Source organism: Polypterus senegalus, chromosome 1 (assembly GCF_016835505.1).
Source record: "Polypterus senegalus isolate Bchr_013 chromosome 1, ASM1683550v1, whole genome shotgun sequence".
NCBI classification, from domain to species: Eukaryota; Metazoa; Chordata; class Cladistia; order Polypteriformes; family Polypteridae; genus Polypterus; species Polypterus senegalus.
In genome coordinates, this window is record NC_053154.1 from 177392644 (window position 1) to 177410306 (window position 17663).

Sequence of the window (17663 nt, forward strand, 5' to 3'; positions counted from 1 at the left end):
ATTGCAGCCTCTCTCCCAAGTTAAGGATGCAGCTTGCTCTTCATTTCTGGCTCTGGCTGCTTGCAGTTTATAAATCAAGTGAGGTATCACTAACACCCTAAAGAGATGCAATATTATGAAAAAAGGCAGACATAAGCAGCTACCTGTGCCTACCTATGACAGAAGCTGCAGCTCAGGCTATAAAGGTGGCAGAGCAATGCTAACTTATACAGTAAAAGGGTGCAATAACAGAAAGCAGATGACAACAAACCAAAACTATGCAACTCCCCAAAAAGTAGTCCCATTGTATTGGAGTGTTATGTAGTCTTGGACAGGAGGAGAGCAGAATAAACTATATTTAGTTTGAGGAGCACCATTAAAAGTGTTATGAGAAGTCTAATCACTCATGAGACTACCTTCAGCATAACTACTTAAAGTGACAAAAGATAACAGCATTTCAATTAGCCATAAAGCAGTTGACATTCTGTCTAACACTAAGAGATCTTGCACTTTGAACAGCTGGATATGAGAATGGTGTTTTTTGTGGTTATTTTATTGAGCACCTGTAAACTTTCCTCTCTGCAGTGTAATATAGCCATGTTGTCTTAGTATTTTGTTGGGTGTGTAAAGAAACATAAATTTCTGTGCAACCAGCTGCAAGGAAGGATGCCATGTGTCTGTGTATCTCAGTGGAAATTGGCATCGCACAAGGGGAAGCACTGAGTGATTTGTTCCAAGAGTGTGTATAGCTACAGCAAATTAAGCGAGGCTTGTCCCTCCCCTTGTTCCTGTTCTAATGATTGAGAGCTATAATATATTCCTAAAAAGCATTTTGCTTTTTTTGATTATTTTTGAGAGTGTTAAATGGAAGCACAATGTTGCATGTGTACATACTAAATAATTGCAAGATGTTAGCCATCAGTGGTATTTTGTAGTATCACTTTATATTCTCAAACTTACTTAGTGCGCTTCAGGGTGGCAGAGAGCTAGCAGTGTCCAGTAAAAGGCAGGAAACAGCCCTGAACAGAGTGCTGATCCATTGCACAGTGATATTTTGTGCTGGAACAAATTGTACTTTTACGTTTTTGCTACCAAAACACACAAAATATATACTTTTAAAAAGTTGGAATGTTGTGCAAAAGTTGTTAAGCCTGTGGATACTTCCATGAATCAAAATTCTATAGTAAACAATCTGTTCTTTCAATGGGACTTAGTTTATGTCACCTCCAATTTCTGAAAATGTCCTGATATTTTTCAGGTAGCCTAGGCTCATTCCTGTGTCTGTGTGCCATCATTGCAATGAGCCTGGCCAAACTGAACAATATTATTTTCCTTTCCAGCATTGCAAAACAGCTGAGCTAACTTCAGTGTAATAGATTTTCCAATTTGGCATATAGAATAAAAAAAATCTGTAGGTTTATTAAATGTATTTATTTGTGTATTTCCATGTACATATTGCATGTTTATGTTCTTTTTGCATGCAATGTTATATCAGTATTGCATTTTGTACAAATTATAATGACCAGGAATAAGTGTAAGTACACTTTAGAAGAATAAACTTAAACTGAGTTTATTTTATTTTTCATGCAAGTTTCAAAGTAAGCAAATGTTTTTGTATTCAGTAGCTAGACAGTAGAACTGGAAGGAGAGTACATTGGCACAGTGTTGCTGCCTCACAGCTCTAGCTTTAGTTGAATTTATGGCCCATGCACTGCCTGAGTGGGTATTTTTATAAATGTATTTTACTTAATAAAACAAATGAGGTGCTGTTACAACATCTTTTCTAATAATCTATAATTTGTCTATTATTTCATCCCAGTTCAAAAGGTATATGTTTAATTTTGGGGCTTGTCCCTGGGTATTCAACTTTCACTCCCACATCCTAAAGACTTGCATGTAAATTGGAAACTCTAAATTTGCCTGGCATTAGTGAGCATGTCTGCACTGTGCCATTGTGCTCAGTGCTGCTGATCTATCTGAATACACTGCTTGTCAATCCATTTTTGCAATTCTGTAATGGAAAAACACACGATCAACTAATCAATACATTTTTAAGCTTTACATATTGTATGAATGATTTAATTCTTTCCCACGTTTGCTTTCACCGGTATCATCTTAAAAAATGTAAATATAATATTTTTGACAGTTTCTGTATTGGATTTTATTTTCCCTCCAATGTAGACTGCCTTTGTACAGCTCTCTTTAGCATTTCGTAATGACAGCTACACTCTGGAAACAAGACTTAAACTGATGGAGCGAGAAAGAAACGTGACAGAAGAGAATACTGAAAAGGAGCTAGAGGAGTTTAAAGGAGCCCTTAAGGTAAATGGTACTACATTTTAGAAAATTCCAATATCTGAGTAATTTCTCCTTCTCCTCCACTTGCTTAAATTAATGACACTATAAAACATGATTAATCTCTATTAAAGCTGAATCAGGGGAACAAAATTCACATAAATTGATAAAATGAAAAGTAAAAAATAAATTCGCTTCTGAATATGACAAGCCAAGTGCAAAACTATTTGGGATTTTTTCACATGATCAACAGGTAATAAACTTTAAAGCATAGTAACCATTATTGTACACTGTGCATTTGCTTATAAACCAGTGTTTGGAAATTTATTTAGCTGTATGTACTGTATGTATGAGTCAAGAAAAGGTTACAGTACTTTCTTTTTCTTTCATTGTATTAGAATTTATATAATACAATACTCATTTGTTTTCATTTGTATACCATTTTCAGAGCACTGTCATTCAATTGCAAACCTTAGAACAGCGAGAATCATATCAAAGGCTCATGGAGACAATAGCAGTACTTCATCGTCTGGCCACCAGGCTCTCCAGTCGTGCAGAAATGGTCGGTGCTGTTCGGCAGGTAACCTTGATGCCCTCTTTGTGGATAATTTGGATATGTCTGAAACCCTCATTGAAAAATAATTTTGGTTATGGCATTTTATTTTAGAATGCTATGCTATGTTACATATTGCTGTTTGAAATCATTACAGAATCATAAAAGTACATCTTTTTATGGACCTATATAAGCCTAAATACCTAATATCCAAAGATAAGTAACATCCATTCATTTCTACATTTGTAAGTTAATGTTTCACAAGTAATTTACGCATTTTATCAAACACTGGGATCAGGTTGTCAAAAATAAAATCAAGACAGTTTACAAATGTAATTTAGTTTTAGGTTAGGCAAATCCAGTTACTTAACAGTCCATGCCTGCTTTGAATTAAATGATGTTGTTCCTAGTGATCATCAACAGGTTGTTTAACAAAGCAGAGAGCACTGCATGATGTATTGATAACTCAGTAAAGTCTTTCAGTCAAAGATGTCCTTATATAGAACCTTCCTGCAGTGATCTCTATTTCAAGGCACTGTTATAATATAGGCAGTTGTTTGGGTTAGCACAGTGAGTCAGAGACACTGACTGGACTGGCTGCCTTGTGGTTTAAAGGAAAATGCCTAATTCTACTAGGCCACGATAGGAGTTTCAAGCAGAAGTCAACTTAACATCTTCTCCCTTCAGGATGCACCTCACTCACATTTCAGATATGCCCATTTATATGAACTGAGTGACAAGTACAGATTTTTCAATTGTAAAAATATTTCAATATTAAACAAACAGTACTTGGAACTCTGTCCATATGAATGGACATTTTTTTAAATGTGACTGAGATGCATCCTGTACTGGATAAGATGGTACAATAAGGAATTTTTTGTTTGTCTCTGTTCATGAAATACATACATACATGGACAGAATTATTGAAAGATTTTCCTATTGAGAAAGTGCACAGAAAAAATATGAATGGCAAAATTAATGACAGTTTGTAAGTTCTTATATATTTTTTGGTATTAAGCAAGTACTGTATATAAATGTGTTAAGAATTTCCATCATGAGGTACAAAACTGCCCTTCTTTAAGTAGGGACCATTAGGTCATCCTTACTATACATTTTTTCAGTGCACATGTTTATGTGTAAAATTTAAAAATGTATATGTGGACTACCCAGTAGATTCAGGCGCATTTCTAGTAAACACAGCTCAGTGTTATTACATTTTCAAGACTGTACATGTACCTGCTGGGGTGAGATGGTGGCACAGTGGTTAGCACAGCTACTCCACAAACCCAGTGCCTTAGGTCTGAGTCCTAAATGTGATTGTTGTCTGTTGCACATTACATCTTTGTCTGCATTGGTTGAACTTCAGGTACTCTAGTTTTCATACCACATCACTAAAGATGTCCTTTTCTGGTTAATTAGCAATTGCTATTTGTGCATGTTGGGATGTGAATCAGTAGGCCCCGTGATGGAATGGTGCCCTGTCTAGGGCTATTTCCTGCTTTGGGCCCAGTGCTGCCAGGATTGACTCTGGGCCCCAGGGAGCCAGAATTTAATTAAGTGGGTTGGAGAATGTTGTGTTTTTTGCCTAATTTTTTACTACCAGTTATTATATCTATAAATGCACTTTTTGCAGTATAATAATACAATAACAAACTTTTAATAAAATCTTAGCTGTAATATTAGTATTAAACATGTCAAAAAATATCAATGCATTGTAAATGTCAAAACTAGTACTGGCAAGCCACATTCTGATTTATCATTTTTCTACACATTTGAAAACATGTGTATTGATTTTGAAACATAATGTTTTGAATTTTTAGAGTGCTTTATGCAATTTGAAAATGAATTGATATACTGAAAGATTTCTCTACTCAGGGTTTATATTTTATTGTTGTACTTATCTGCCTTTACCCTAAGGAAAGCATACTTTCCCAATGTAATACTTATTTTCTGGGGGTTGTTTCAGGCCTAGTTTTCTTAAATTTAATTTGCTTGTATGGAATGTTATTTAATTTTAATAAAATCAATAAAATGCTATTTATCTTTTCTATCTTTAGGAAAAGCGTATGTCAAAGGCAACTGAAGTCATGATGCAGTATGTAGAAAACTTGAAAAGAACATATGAAAAAGACCATGCTGAGCTCATTGAGTTTAAAAAACTTGCAAATCAGAATACAAATCGCAGCTATAGCGGTTCCATTGATGGTGGAGGTAGTGTAATTTATACATTTCTACTATGATAAATTCTTAATGTGTTACCTGTTATAGGGTCTTACGAAACAAAGAAACAGTCTTAGCATGAAATACTTCTTGGCTTTACAGCTGATGAGGCAGACTTGCATAATAACAAGCTAAAACCTCTAACTATATAACAGTTTTCAAGACCTCCATAAATATTTTGTTAAATTTTACATATGGAGTGTTTTATAGCAGATTCCACATTTGAATAATTCATGATCCTGTGATAATCTTTATTTCTTTACCTGTAAGTTCCATAAAACTTTAGGAGGAATTAGTTATGACATTCATTTTTTCTTTCAGTCACAGAAGCAAATTATAAAGCTATAATTTTTTAAATGTTTTAGACTGAAATTATTAAAAATGTAGTATTATTCTGATCCAAAGTAGTCATCAGTTTATGACAAAAAGTGCAGATGTAAAAATGTAAAAAAAAACTGTAAAAATAATAACAATTTGCTCCAAAATTAGAATTCATTTAAAGTAAAAGTACTTCAATTAAAACAGGCATTGATCTTTAATTGTGTTCCAGTCTGATTATTTACTCACATATCACAGACTGTCAGTCTTTCTTTTGCCATTACAGTGGGCCATACATTAGCCACTACAAAACAAAATTTTTATGTCAGTGTCATTTTAATTAGCAAGTGGACTGCAGGTTTTTAAGGTTAACACATTTTTAAGATAAGGAATTAGGTTTGGCACTAGTACAAGGAGAAAAGATCAGAAAATGTTGATCCCTTTTATTATGAAAAGTATGTGTTTTTGCTGTGGATTTGCACACTAATTCTGTAACATATTGAATACATTGTTGTCCGTATTTCTGGAGTGAGATGGATGAAGTGGTGGAGAGTGTACCCAAGGAAGAGAGAGTGGTGATTGGAGTGGATTTCAATGGACATGTTGGTGAAGGGAACAGGGACAGTAGCGAGACCAACTATGTTATATGGGTTGGATACGGTGGTACTGACCAAAACGCAGGAGACAGAGCTGGAGGTGGCAGAGTTAAAGATGTTAAGATTTGCATTGGGTGTGATGAGGTATGGATAGGATTAGGAATGAGTACATTAGAGGGTCAGCTCAGGTTGGACAATTTGGAGACAAGCCGGTGAGGCGAGACTTCAATGGTTTGGACATTTGCAGAGGAGAGATGCTGGGTATATTGGGAGCATGATGTTAAGGATAGAGCTACCAAGCAAGAGGAAAACAGAAAGGCCTAAGTGGAGGTGTATGGATGTGGTGAGTGAGATGAGAATATAGAAACAGATGATCCACAGGAGCAGCCAAACAATGAAGACTGAATACAATATAGAATTACATATACAGTATGTTATACTGTATGTTTACACTGACTGTAGCCTTTTAGGTGCGCCTACCATGCCCACATAAATGTCTGTGCAGGTTGGCAATTCAAATGTATAGTAAGCAAAATTATATTATTATTATTATTATTATTATTATTATTATTATTATATTTAAGCAGACTTGACTGCAAGAACATGATAGAAGCTAACAGGACACAAACCCTGTTTTGATTTTCACATGTATCTGTGGTACAGGTTTGTTTACAGTAATCTTGTCCTACCCACATACTTTTAGGATATAACAACTGCCTACCCAACTGAATTTTACTCTTGACTGCAAAAAACAAGAAATTACAGTTACACTGGGGTGAAACAACAGTAGCAGTGATATATGGAGACAAAATGTTTGGATAACCAAACATTTTCATATTGGAGAAAATATAATTCTTTGGCACTATAGTTAATGTTTCTGTCTCACAGCGCCAGAAGATCAAGTTGAATTCCAGTTTTGACACAGCTGGTACAGAGTATGCACCCTTTTTTTCTGTGCAAACTCCAGACACTTGGATTTTCCTCACACCTTCCAAAAATCTATATTTTAGGTTATTGGCAACTCTAAATCTTATGCCTGTCATGAAGTGGCTACCCCTCCAGGACTAGTAATACTCTTGTGCCCAGTGCTGCTGAAATAGTTGTGCATCTACAATCCATCCATCCATTTTCCAACCCGCTGAATCCAAACACTGGGTCGCAGGGGTCTGCTGGAGCCAATCCCAGCCAACACAGGGCACAATGCAGGAACCAATCCTGGGCAGGATGCCAACCCACCGCAGGACACACACCAGGGCCAGTTTAGAATCGCCAATCCACCTAACCTGTATGTCTTTGCACTGTGGGAGGAAACCCATGCAGACACGGGGAGAACATGCAAACTATACGCAGGGAGGACCCGGGAAGTGAACCCAGGTCTCCTAACTGCAAGAGCAGCAGCGCTACCACTGTGCCACCGTGCTACCCACATCTACAACCCCTAAATTTAAAAAAGCAGATTTAAAAATGAATGCCTAAAAAGTCTCTAATAAACTGTACAGTACCCATATGGTCAAAGGAACTAAAAATTTTAATGCTGTGTAATCCCACACAGCACTCTTCACTAGGGATGTATTCCTGCTTGATTCAAGAGAAAATTGTGAGGAGTGGTTGATTGTGAATCAGGCAAAGCACTTAGAAAGCATATAACCTTATAATGCATAAAATTACTCAACTGTGGTTTCTTACCAACATAATTGGTCAATCAGGAAGACAAACACACAGCATCATCATATCAGTTCCATATAGTGAGCATTCCATGTCTGTAACATGCTTTAGAAGCAGAAGCACACTATATTGTAATTGTCATTCATACAGTAATTGCCAGAATGTTGAAATATGGAAGTTTAAAGTGGGACTCTTAGCAGGCAGGAAAGCCAATATTTTTTAAGAGACCTGGAAACGTTTATATTAGCAATGAAAAGTAAGGCATGTTCCCTCCCTGCTTCATCTCTTTCATGGTAATTAAACTAGAAGAATGTGTCAGAAGGGAGTGGAAAGGCCTGGCTTGGTGGTTCTGTTTGGTGGCAGTGGTGATACAGGGCTGGCACACACAAACAAATCTAACACAATCACTTTGAACTTCACTCCAAGTGATCTGTTCTTAAAGAGTGCCTTGTAATTTGACCTTCACTCAGACCCAAACAAAAGCAGACATGACACACAGAGGAAGGGAAGCTTTCAGCAGTCCAGTAAATGAAGACACAGAGGCAGTACCCTGGCCCAAAGATGCTGCATCACCTTTACATAAAGTAACAATTTTGAAAACAAAACTGGTCTTATTTGTAGAGCCCATTATGCTTCACCTCCTACCCAAGATTGAACCGCAGCCCTCTTATTCATAACACATATCTTTGAAAGAGGAACACACATTTTCTTTGTCTATTAAAGGAAAACATCTTTGTTATCATAGTGCTTTCTGAATATTGTTTTAATATGTGTAATTATTGGTGGGAGTGTTTTTGAAGTTTTTGGGAGTCAGTACAGCATTGGTCAAATCTCTGCAGAAGTGGGTTAGCCTGTAATCAAACTGTGCAAATGCAGTAGTTGGAAGGGATGAAAATGTGAACTACCAGAATCAAAAAATTACTCCTCCCCAGACCTCTCCACTTCACTATCATAGGACAACATCAAATCCAGTGATCAAAAACGTATCTGTTTCTGATGGCAATGCATGTCTAAAACTAAGGAGTAGCATGGAATTATGCAGGAAAATAATTGGTACAATTTGAAGTAATGAGTTGTGAAATAATGGTGTTAAATCACTGTGTTGTCTTACCGCCTTACTAATTTCAGTGCACTTATGGTTAATTTCTTATTTTAGCAAAATTATAGCATTGTAATAATATTTATTCATAAATACTGCACAATAAAATCCACAGAATATAAAACACTGTGACAGTATAATATGAAAAATTAATATACAAAATGCAGCAGTCCACCATACAATCACATGGAGAACATTTAGACACAATTTCAGTTACAACTACTACTACACTACTGTGGGACAGAATAAATAAAAATATGAATAATAATTGTCATTTAGTAGCATACCAAAGAAAATGTCAAAAATACTTAAAACATCAATCGTGTATCCTTTTCATTGTATTAAATAGAAGTTTGTTATATTTTCATTTGTCAATTTTATGAATCTTCTTAATCAAATCTAAGGGTTATGACACAGGGAGTCTCTCATGGAGTATTGGGTGCAAGGTAAAGATCTGTACTGGATTGGGCACTAGTCCACCACAGTGCACAGACTAGGCATCCAAAACTGAATTTCCCTCAAAATAATTTGATCATGTTCCTCAGAACTACATTGCGTTAACATATATTTAAATTATTCCTTTGTCCAAAGTCACATGTCAAATTGTTTAGAATACTGAGGAAGATAAGAGCAACCCATGAAATGGTACAGTTGTAAGACAAACAGTGATTTCTACATATAACTACACTAAAGGACAAAAGACAAAGCTATACTTTTCTTTGCTGATGGATGTAGCTAACTAAATAAAATAAATAATTTTTCATTTTCTAATTTATGCTTTTACTACAGATGATGGAATTCCCAGAACTGCAAGATCTATGTCTTTAACACTAGGAAAGGTAACAGAATTATTAACGTCTAAAACAGCATTATTTACAAATGTATTTCCTTAGAAAATTGCATATATTGTGAAAAGTTAGGCTTTTTATTAGTCTCTTGATCCTAATGAAATACATAATTTTACTGCCGAAATTAAGTTCCATGTCAGGGTCTAAATTGCCATATGGGGGTTTCAACAACTGGAAAAACACAATATTCCTTTCTGTCAGTTTTCGCAAAATAAAATATTTAGAAAGCTGTTGTATTAGGTGCAGTATGCCTACCCATTAATGCAAATAGCTTGCTTCTCAACACTGCCAATCTTACTTCACACTGACATGGCCAACTGTTGTTTGACAAAACATTACAATGACCAAACATTCTACTTAAACAATCTGAGGCCACTATATTATTTAGGCCTATCTTGTACTGGACAGGACACTTTTGCTGTTTTTGTTAAACAGTGTGGAACCCTGCATAGTCTGCAGGTGCTGAAAACCATCTTCTTTGTTGTCCAATGCATTCAGTGATGTCCTTCTGCACACCTCTGTTATAAAGAGCTATTAAGCAACTGTCTGTGACCTTGCTGTTAACTTGAACAATGTTAGCCTTTTTTTTCTTGCCTCTGTTATTAACAGGCTGTTTTCTTCCATAAAATTGATACTCAGTATATATTCTTGTTTATTTTGTCAATCTTTGCAAAGTATAGAAATGTTAAAATGTTGAGATTGCAGGATTGCATCTGTTTCTAAAATTGTGTAACCACTATATCTGGCAATATCAATAATGGTCAAAGTTGATTAAAGCATGAATGTTACCCATTCTAATGTTTAATCAACCAACAACTGCTTTATACATCCTGACTAGGTATGCATACTACATATATTGACCTTCATTAGTGTTAAAATGAATTGTTTTGCTAATTCCATTGTACAGTATTATATTGTTTATTGTATAATGTTTCCCCTCCTCAAATATTCTTCATCTTTTGTTCAACTATGAATATGATAAATCTTTTGGGATACAGTAGTGTGGAGTACCAGATGCATTTCTCTTAAGCTGCCTTTTGGCATTTGTTATTGCCCCTTTTTAACTATTGTTAGGCATTTTTCTAAATCTCAATCTGTGCTTACTATAACCTAATACATTTGCAAATGATACCTGCCTCTCTTTCTACTCTTCTTTTGTTTTACATTTTAATACAAGTGATTTGGACAGAGCTGGAGATTTTTTCAGGACCTTTGCCATCTGTACTGTGAATTTTATAACTCAGTGGTTGTTGGCAGGTACGGGGAGGACCAACTGGTCACCACTAAACATGTCCTCAGAAAGAGAGGTATTGATAGTGGGCAGTTCAGTCATTAGGGGGATTGAGATGTCATTTTCTTCAGAGATGGAGAGTCTTGCATGGTGTGTTGCCTTCCAGGTGTACAGGTGGAAGACCTTCTTGAAAGGGTGGACAGGCTCAAGACCAGAGCAGGGGTGGATTTCTTTAGTCATTGTCCACCTTGGAAAAAATTACAAGGGCAGACTATTAGTTCTGCAGTCCAAATTTAAGGAGTTAGGTGCCAAGCATAGGAGAATAACTGACAAGGCGGTCTTTTCCAAAGTCTTGCCTGTGTCACATGTCATTCCAGAAAAGACAGAGGAAATTATAAGGTTTAACATGTGGCTCAAATTTTGGTGTAGGATAAAGGAGCTTAGGTTTATGTGCCGTTTAAGACGGTCCAGGTTTAGAACTCCACATGAAAGGATGCACAGTAGTTTAATAATAAATATATAAAGTAACTTCTGTACCTCAGTTGAGAAGCCAAAGTAAGATAAGTAGTACATTACAAGCTGCTTGCATCTAGAATTGGATTCAATTCAATTCATTTTCAATATTAAAGAGGTGAGTTTAGAGAGGAAGATTATTTTCATGGGGGATTTTAATAACTTCAATTTTAACTGCACTACATTTACAAATAGTGGAGTCAATGAGCAAATGTTTATGCACAAAACCAGTGACTGTTTTTTAACAAAGTATTTTAAAACATCAACAACGAGGGAAGCCTGTCTAGCTTTGATATTTGATATAACCAGGATAGAATTTAATAGATAGAGGCTGTAGTGACTGTATTATAATATACTGAACAGTTTTTAGGCAGAGTGTGTATGCAAAAACATAGTTACCAAGCTGTTACCTTAAAATTTGTTTTTTCAACAAGAACATAGGGACACAGCTGGAAACTTGTTAAGATTAAATATCATGTAACTGTTAAGAAGTTTTTCTTCACACATAGAACCATAGAAAAATGGAATAAATTACTAATTAGAATGGTAGAGAGCAGGATTTTAAAGACCTTCAATACTTATTATTTTGGAGAAATTAAGTGGATAGGATTGTCAAGTTTTATTGCTCTGAATGGCCTGTTAAATATGGAATGCTTCTAATGTTCACATTTCATGTTCAACACAATGACCCATTATACATAAGGGTATGATAATGGTTAACCGTTTATTTCTTTATCTTTTCCCAGGTTTGTAGTGCATTTAGGGCTGAATTTTATCTAGAGTAGAGTACTGAATAGAAGATTGTAATTTTTGTGCATTGAGTACCTAGTTTTTAAGCAGATTTAAACACAAATAAGGCAGCCCAGCCAGCAAACTTTGAGGTCCTAAAAAGCAGTAGAGTGCTATTGTAGATTATCCTTTAAATACATAGACCACAAAACACTTAATATTTTTGAATGGAAAAGATCTATTTACAGTAGGAAGACAGCCTAACTAGAGGAGTCAAATCTATGTTTCTTCCCCAAAAATATAATTATGCACATGTTCGAGCACCAGGATGAAAGCAGACCTAACACACATTTTAGGATTGTTTTTAATAAAATTCACTTCTTGCATCCATATTCTCTTTTGAAAAATATCTTTTTAATTTAATATTTATCTTACTCATGCAAGAATAGCCACTGTACTTGACAAAAATACGTAATTTTTTTTAGCACATTGAAGTGTTTTATTTTTTCCTCAGAAAATTTTGTTGTACTTACTTCCTTAGCTAGTTGTCCCTCAGTTTGTCTAAAGTTTCATCATCTGATGAGATTGTCTTTCATAAAGATAATTTTTTAAAAAAGCAGTAACTATTAAAAAATACATGATGATTACTTCATTTACTTGCAAATATTCCATTACAGTTTACTTTCCCTTTCTTTTTTAGGCCTTACCTCGACGAAGAGTCAGTGTTGCAGTGGTTCCTAAATTCAATATGCTGAATATTCCTGTGCAGCCTACTTCGGTTAACACAATCCCTTCATTATCACCTCTGGTATGCAAGAACTCATGAAATATTACTCTGCTTTTATTCACCCTCACTTCTAACACATGTATGCCATCCCTGTCAGTGGTCAATGTTCTAGAAATAAGTGGTTTAGCACTGTAATGGTGGTGGCTGAATAAAAGAGCTGCTATCTGTTAAATCTAACATATCTATTATTTTATTTTAAAACATTTTTCTGGTTAAAGTCATTCTTATAAGTGATAAAACACTGTATATTATTTGAGTCCTTAACTAGGTTTTTTAAGTAGCCCAGTGAAATATGCGTCTGACTGTCTCACTGTGCACTTTCTCCTTTTGTAACCTTTGTTTTGTTTTTAGTATGAAACATCACCTGGAAAAAGTATAGGACCCACAAGCCAAGTATCTGCACCATTACATGAAAAGTAAGTTATTTTTACTTCTAGAACAATGGAGTAAAGATATTCATTCATTCATTCTTTCATTTTAAGTACTCACAAATAGTACCTGTGCTGAGACTAGAACCCATGATGCTGGAGCTGTGAGACAGCAGCACTGACCAATACACTCCTATTATATTCAGTACCTGACAAATGGAGTCTGAACTAAAAAGTGCACAATAGTTTACAGTCCCTATAAAAATGCTCAGCCTATAGAAGATTTTATACATTAATTTTTATAAATGTCAAACAAAAAGTAGATTCAATATGGCATTTTTGACAATGATCAACAGAAAAAATGGATTTATGTAAAACTGAAAACAGATCTCAACAAAATAGTCTAAATGAATACATAACACAATATAAATAAATATAAAACAAAAAATAATGCTCTTTATATGCACTGTATCTTGGGAACATCAGTTACTCATTGACAGATTAAATCTTGGTATAATAACCATTGTCAGTGTCATAGTTAGGTGAGAAAACTTACACTTTAGTCATCCTCAAAATTATATCTGTAAAATGGATACAAATAGGACCCTTACCATTTTTATAAGTTTATTGGCATTTCAAAGAGAATATGTTCTAAAAGTAACCAAAACATCTAGGCAATAGGAAGTGACAATATGGAGGCAAGATAATCCTGGTATCAGCTAAGAGGAAACAGTGAGGTGTCATTGCCTTATAATCATCTGCACTGAAGACTTACCAACCATTCATGTTTTCCCATTTTATATAGTGAGTGGATGTCCTCACTCCACTCCATAAACTAACTCAAAAGGATTGTTTATGTATAAATGAACACAATATTAGGGTAATATGGATATACTAAAGCAAACAAACCGTGCAGAAAACAGTGTATATTTATGAAACCTTCTTAGCCTACTGTACTTTTATAGGAACAGTGCTCTTTCTGTTATATAATATAATATATAGAATATAACAGGTGTATTTTTCCCTTAACTTTTTCCAGTTCCCTTTTCTTCCAAAATCTAAACTCCCTCTCTCTCTTTTTTATTTTGTCTCTTTCACTTTCTGTATCTCATTACTCTTCCTCCCACCAAGCTATAATCCTTTGCCTTTCAACTTTTTTCAGATTTTTTGGCAGATTATAATTTATAATCATTTTTGGGTTTTCACTTCTATTCAAGAGTCACTGGCAGGGGTAACACTGTTCACAGCACTCTTGACTGCTTTTTGACTAATCAGCACTGCACGCTGCCACTAATACTAAAGGAAGTACTCTGACCTCTTCCAAGGTGCAAAATGCATCCTCTATTTTGTTGTGTTCCTTTATTCTAAACTGTAGGACACTAATTATACAATGTCAAATTACTATTTACCCTGGGGAAAGTCTATCTAGGTGAGTTGCTTCCCTACCAGGACTGAGGTCTACCAGCATGAATTGCACTGTTGTATAACTGTAAGCTAAGCCAACACTTGTCAGGTCTTCACTTTCTTCTGTATGCCAAATGGATAAGTATTTGACAAGCAAATGGACATTTTGAACACAGAAGACAGCACTAAACACTAAACTAAAGTTATACTTAAAAAAAGCAATGGGTAAAAAACAAATTGACACAAGCAATAATAAGAAGCAAACAGGATTACACTCAACTAATAAGAGGCAACCCTAATAGAACAAAAGTGATCTGAGATAATCAAAAACAAATCAAAGCAATTAGAGCAATCAATGACCAAGCAATTACAGATTACCAGGAGAATGGCTAAATATATTACTGAAAGCCATCCTGGAAATTGTAGCCATGATATCTGGATGGGTTAGCCTATGACAACACTCAACTGTATAAAGTGATACTGCAGTTCACAACAGCTACAGCAGATAATGCCAGATAGTGGTACAGTGTGAATTGGATAGTGTTAAAGGCCTCAGAAAATGACCACTAGCACTACAATCCCTGAAGCCTACAAAAAAAACTTGAAAAAAGCCTGATATCCCAACAACCCCATTTCCCAACTGCCCCCATAACCCCACCCCCCACACACACACACTTCCTAAAGCTTATGGAGCCATTCCCGGACAAAGGCAGAACAGTAATAACAGACAGCTTCTTTGCAGCGCTTTCGCTGGCTAATAGACTGCAGCACTGCAACACAACTCTCCTTGTCACCTTTATGACCACAGACTCAGAAAGTCTTTGCCCTGGGTTGTAACTCAAAACACAGTTTTCAACAAAACGTTGGCAGATGTCCTAAATTGCAGGAAATCTGTAGTTTTTCATACATTCTGCATGGGTGTCTTTGTTGACAAAGCGCAAATGTTGCATGGTAGTCTGATAGTGGTCACGGGACATCATATCTTTGATTGCCGGTACAACAAATAGTTTTGAGCAGGCATCAACCACAGCACCAACTGTAGTCATCACTGCTCTTGTGAAAAAAATGTAGATAAATGCCATCAACTCAGAGAGGCAGAGGCAAGTTCGTTGTACCACATGAATGTCATTGACAGAATAAAACTGAATATTAAAAAAAGCACTAACTTTTACAAGTAGCCAAAATTTACACCAGGTGTTACAGACTCAAATCAAATAAATGTATGTTTTTATTATAGTAATAATAATAGCAACTCACTACTCAAAACATCCAGACTCGAACCCAGAACCTTTGGGTTATAAGGCAGAAGTTCTTATTTCTGCACCATCCAAGAATATGTATAAACTTTCTGTTGATTGACATTTGAGCTTGGGATTTTAATTCATTGACAATATCATGTTAATTTAATGAATAATTGCATAAAAGCAAACATGTTTATTTGATATTTAGTCTAAAGTCTTCATACATGATACATATCACAACATTATTAGTATAACATGGTAAAAGTTTCTGTGTTAGGCATGTGTTCAGCATTTCCTGCCTCGCATTTCCTGTCATCATACATTTACACAGAACATTGTAGAGACGGAACACACATGAAATGTATGTATTCCAAATAATGATATATTATTTACCCTATACAACTCCAGGCACCTCACACCCAGATAAACACACTTGAGCTCTGAGAATTTTGCGGCTGACTTAAGCTCCTCTTTATGTTGGATAGCAGGCTGCTTGCTGCTTGTGCTGATCAACACATTTGTAAAACAAAAGACGCTGATGAGAAGAGGTGCAAAGGAATTTAAGGAGGCCTGGGATTATGAGTTTTTTCATAGGGTTCAGGGATTCTAGTGCTAGCTGGCGAACCTTGTAGGGGATTAGAATCAATTATTCTTATTTGTCTTTTCAAGCTAGTGTAATTGAATTAGTAAATATTTCATAATCAAAAATGCATTGTTTTATTTTATGATCCAACAGAAACGAAAAACTATTTGTAGAAGCATGCCACTGAACATTTTTCTTTAACATCAATAGCATATAGTATTAAAACTCCTGACAGGACCTATAACAGCCCCAAAAAGAACTAACTTACAATTGTGTTATGGTTGAATCTTATGAATGGCTTTCTCCCTGTCCACCTCAAACTGTAAGTAGACTGACATGAACGCTGGCCCAACACTGAGCTAACAAAGAGCTAGTAAACGGTATGGAGAAAAATGTTTAGTACTCAGTTGGCTCAGAAACCTGACAGAACTGCTGCCTTGTATTTCAGGGTAACACAGCCAAATCACACATATAACACTCACTCCTACAGGGCCAATTTAGAGTTGACAGCCAATGTAACCCTACAAACACAAGGGTCTTATGCAAACTTCAGACAGGTAGTGAGTGTGACGTGATTCAATCACAGATTCCTAAAGATGTGAGGCAGCAGAGCTCATGACTTTACCACATTCCTGCACTTTCTACTATAGTATTAATTGAATAAAAGAAGTACAATGAAAAATTTGTATTGCCCTGTCTGCAGTTTTAATAACAAAAACATGCTTCCTATGAGACAGTCCCTCTTTCTTAAAGATGGAACATTTCCCCTATTTGTTTATGTTTGGCAGCTTAAAAACATTCTCATATTGCTGCTTGGTAATTCATTAAGAAATAATTAGTTTTCCTTCCTTCAAATACAGTGGAAAACCAAGCGAGCATCAAGAAGTGGATAATTTCTCTTCCTCTTCATCATCAAAGAATCAGGAAGACATCCCATTAGAAATAAAGGCAAAGATTGAAGATGATGCGTACAATAAGGGGTGAGTCTGGGACTAATTCTTGCAATAAACCCTGAACATGTTAATAACATCACTTATTTCAGTGTGATGATCAATGCTTCTTTAGTGCTCATACCTTGAATATATTTACAGTACATACAATATGATTATGGATATGAATATGGGTGTCTACTACATTATTTTATTTTTTAATTAAAAAGTCCTGGGCAAATCTGTTATATTCCTGAAGAATATCAAGAATGAAGGATTTCTGTGTTGATAGATCTTAGTCTGTT

General features: G+C 35.5%; 1 protein-coding gene across 5 annotated transcripts in view; it reads left to right on the forward strand.

Annotated features, from left to right (window-relative positions):
- Positions 1-17663, forward strand: part of mrvi1 (murine retrovirus integration site 1 homolog) — a 186934-nt gene that overhangs the window by 156613 nt on the left and 12658 nt on the right. For all 5 annotated transcript variants that reach the window (XM_039763543.1, XM_039763550.1, XM_039763566.1 and 2 more), the window contains 7 exons: positions 2161-2301; positions 2723-2854; positions 4885-5038; positions 9515-9564; positions 12747-12854; positions 13185-13249; positions 17290-17409. In XM_039763543.1, coding sequence (XP_039619477.1) covers positions 2161-2301; positions 2723-2854; positions 4885-5038; positions 9515-9564; positions 12747-12854; positions 13185-13249; positions 17290-17409 — 770 coding nt within the window. The remainder of the gene's footprint in view (positions 1-2160; positions 2302-2722; positions 2855-4884; positions 5039-9514; positions 9565-12746; positions 12855-13184; positions 13250-17289; positions 17410-17663) is intronic.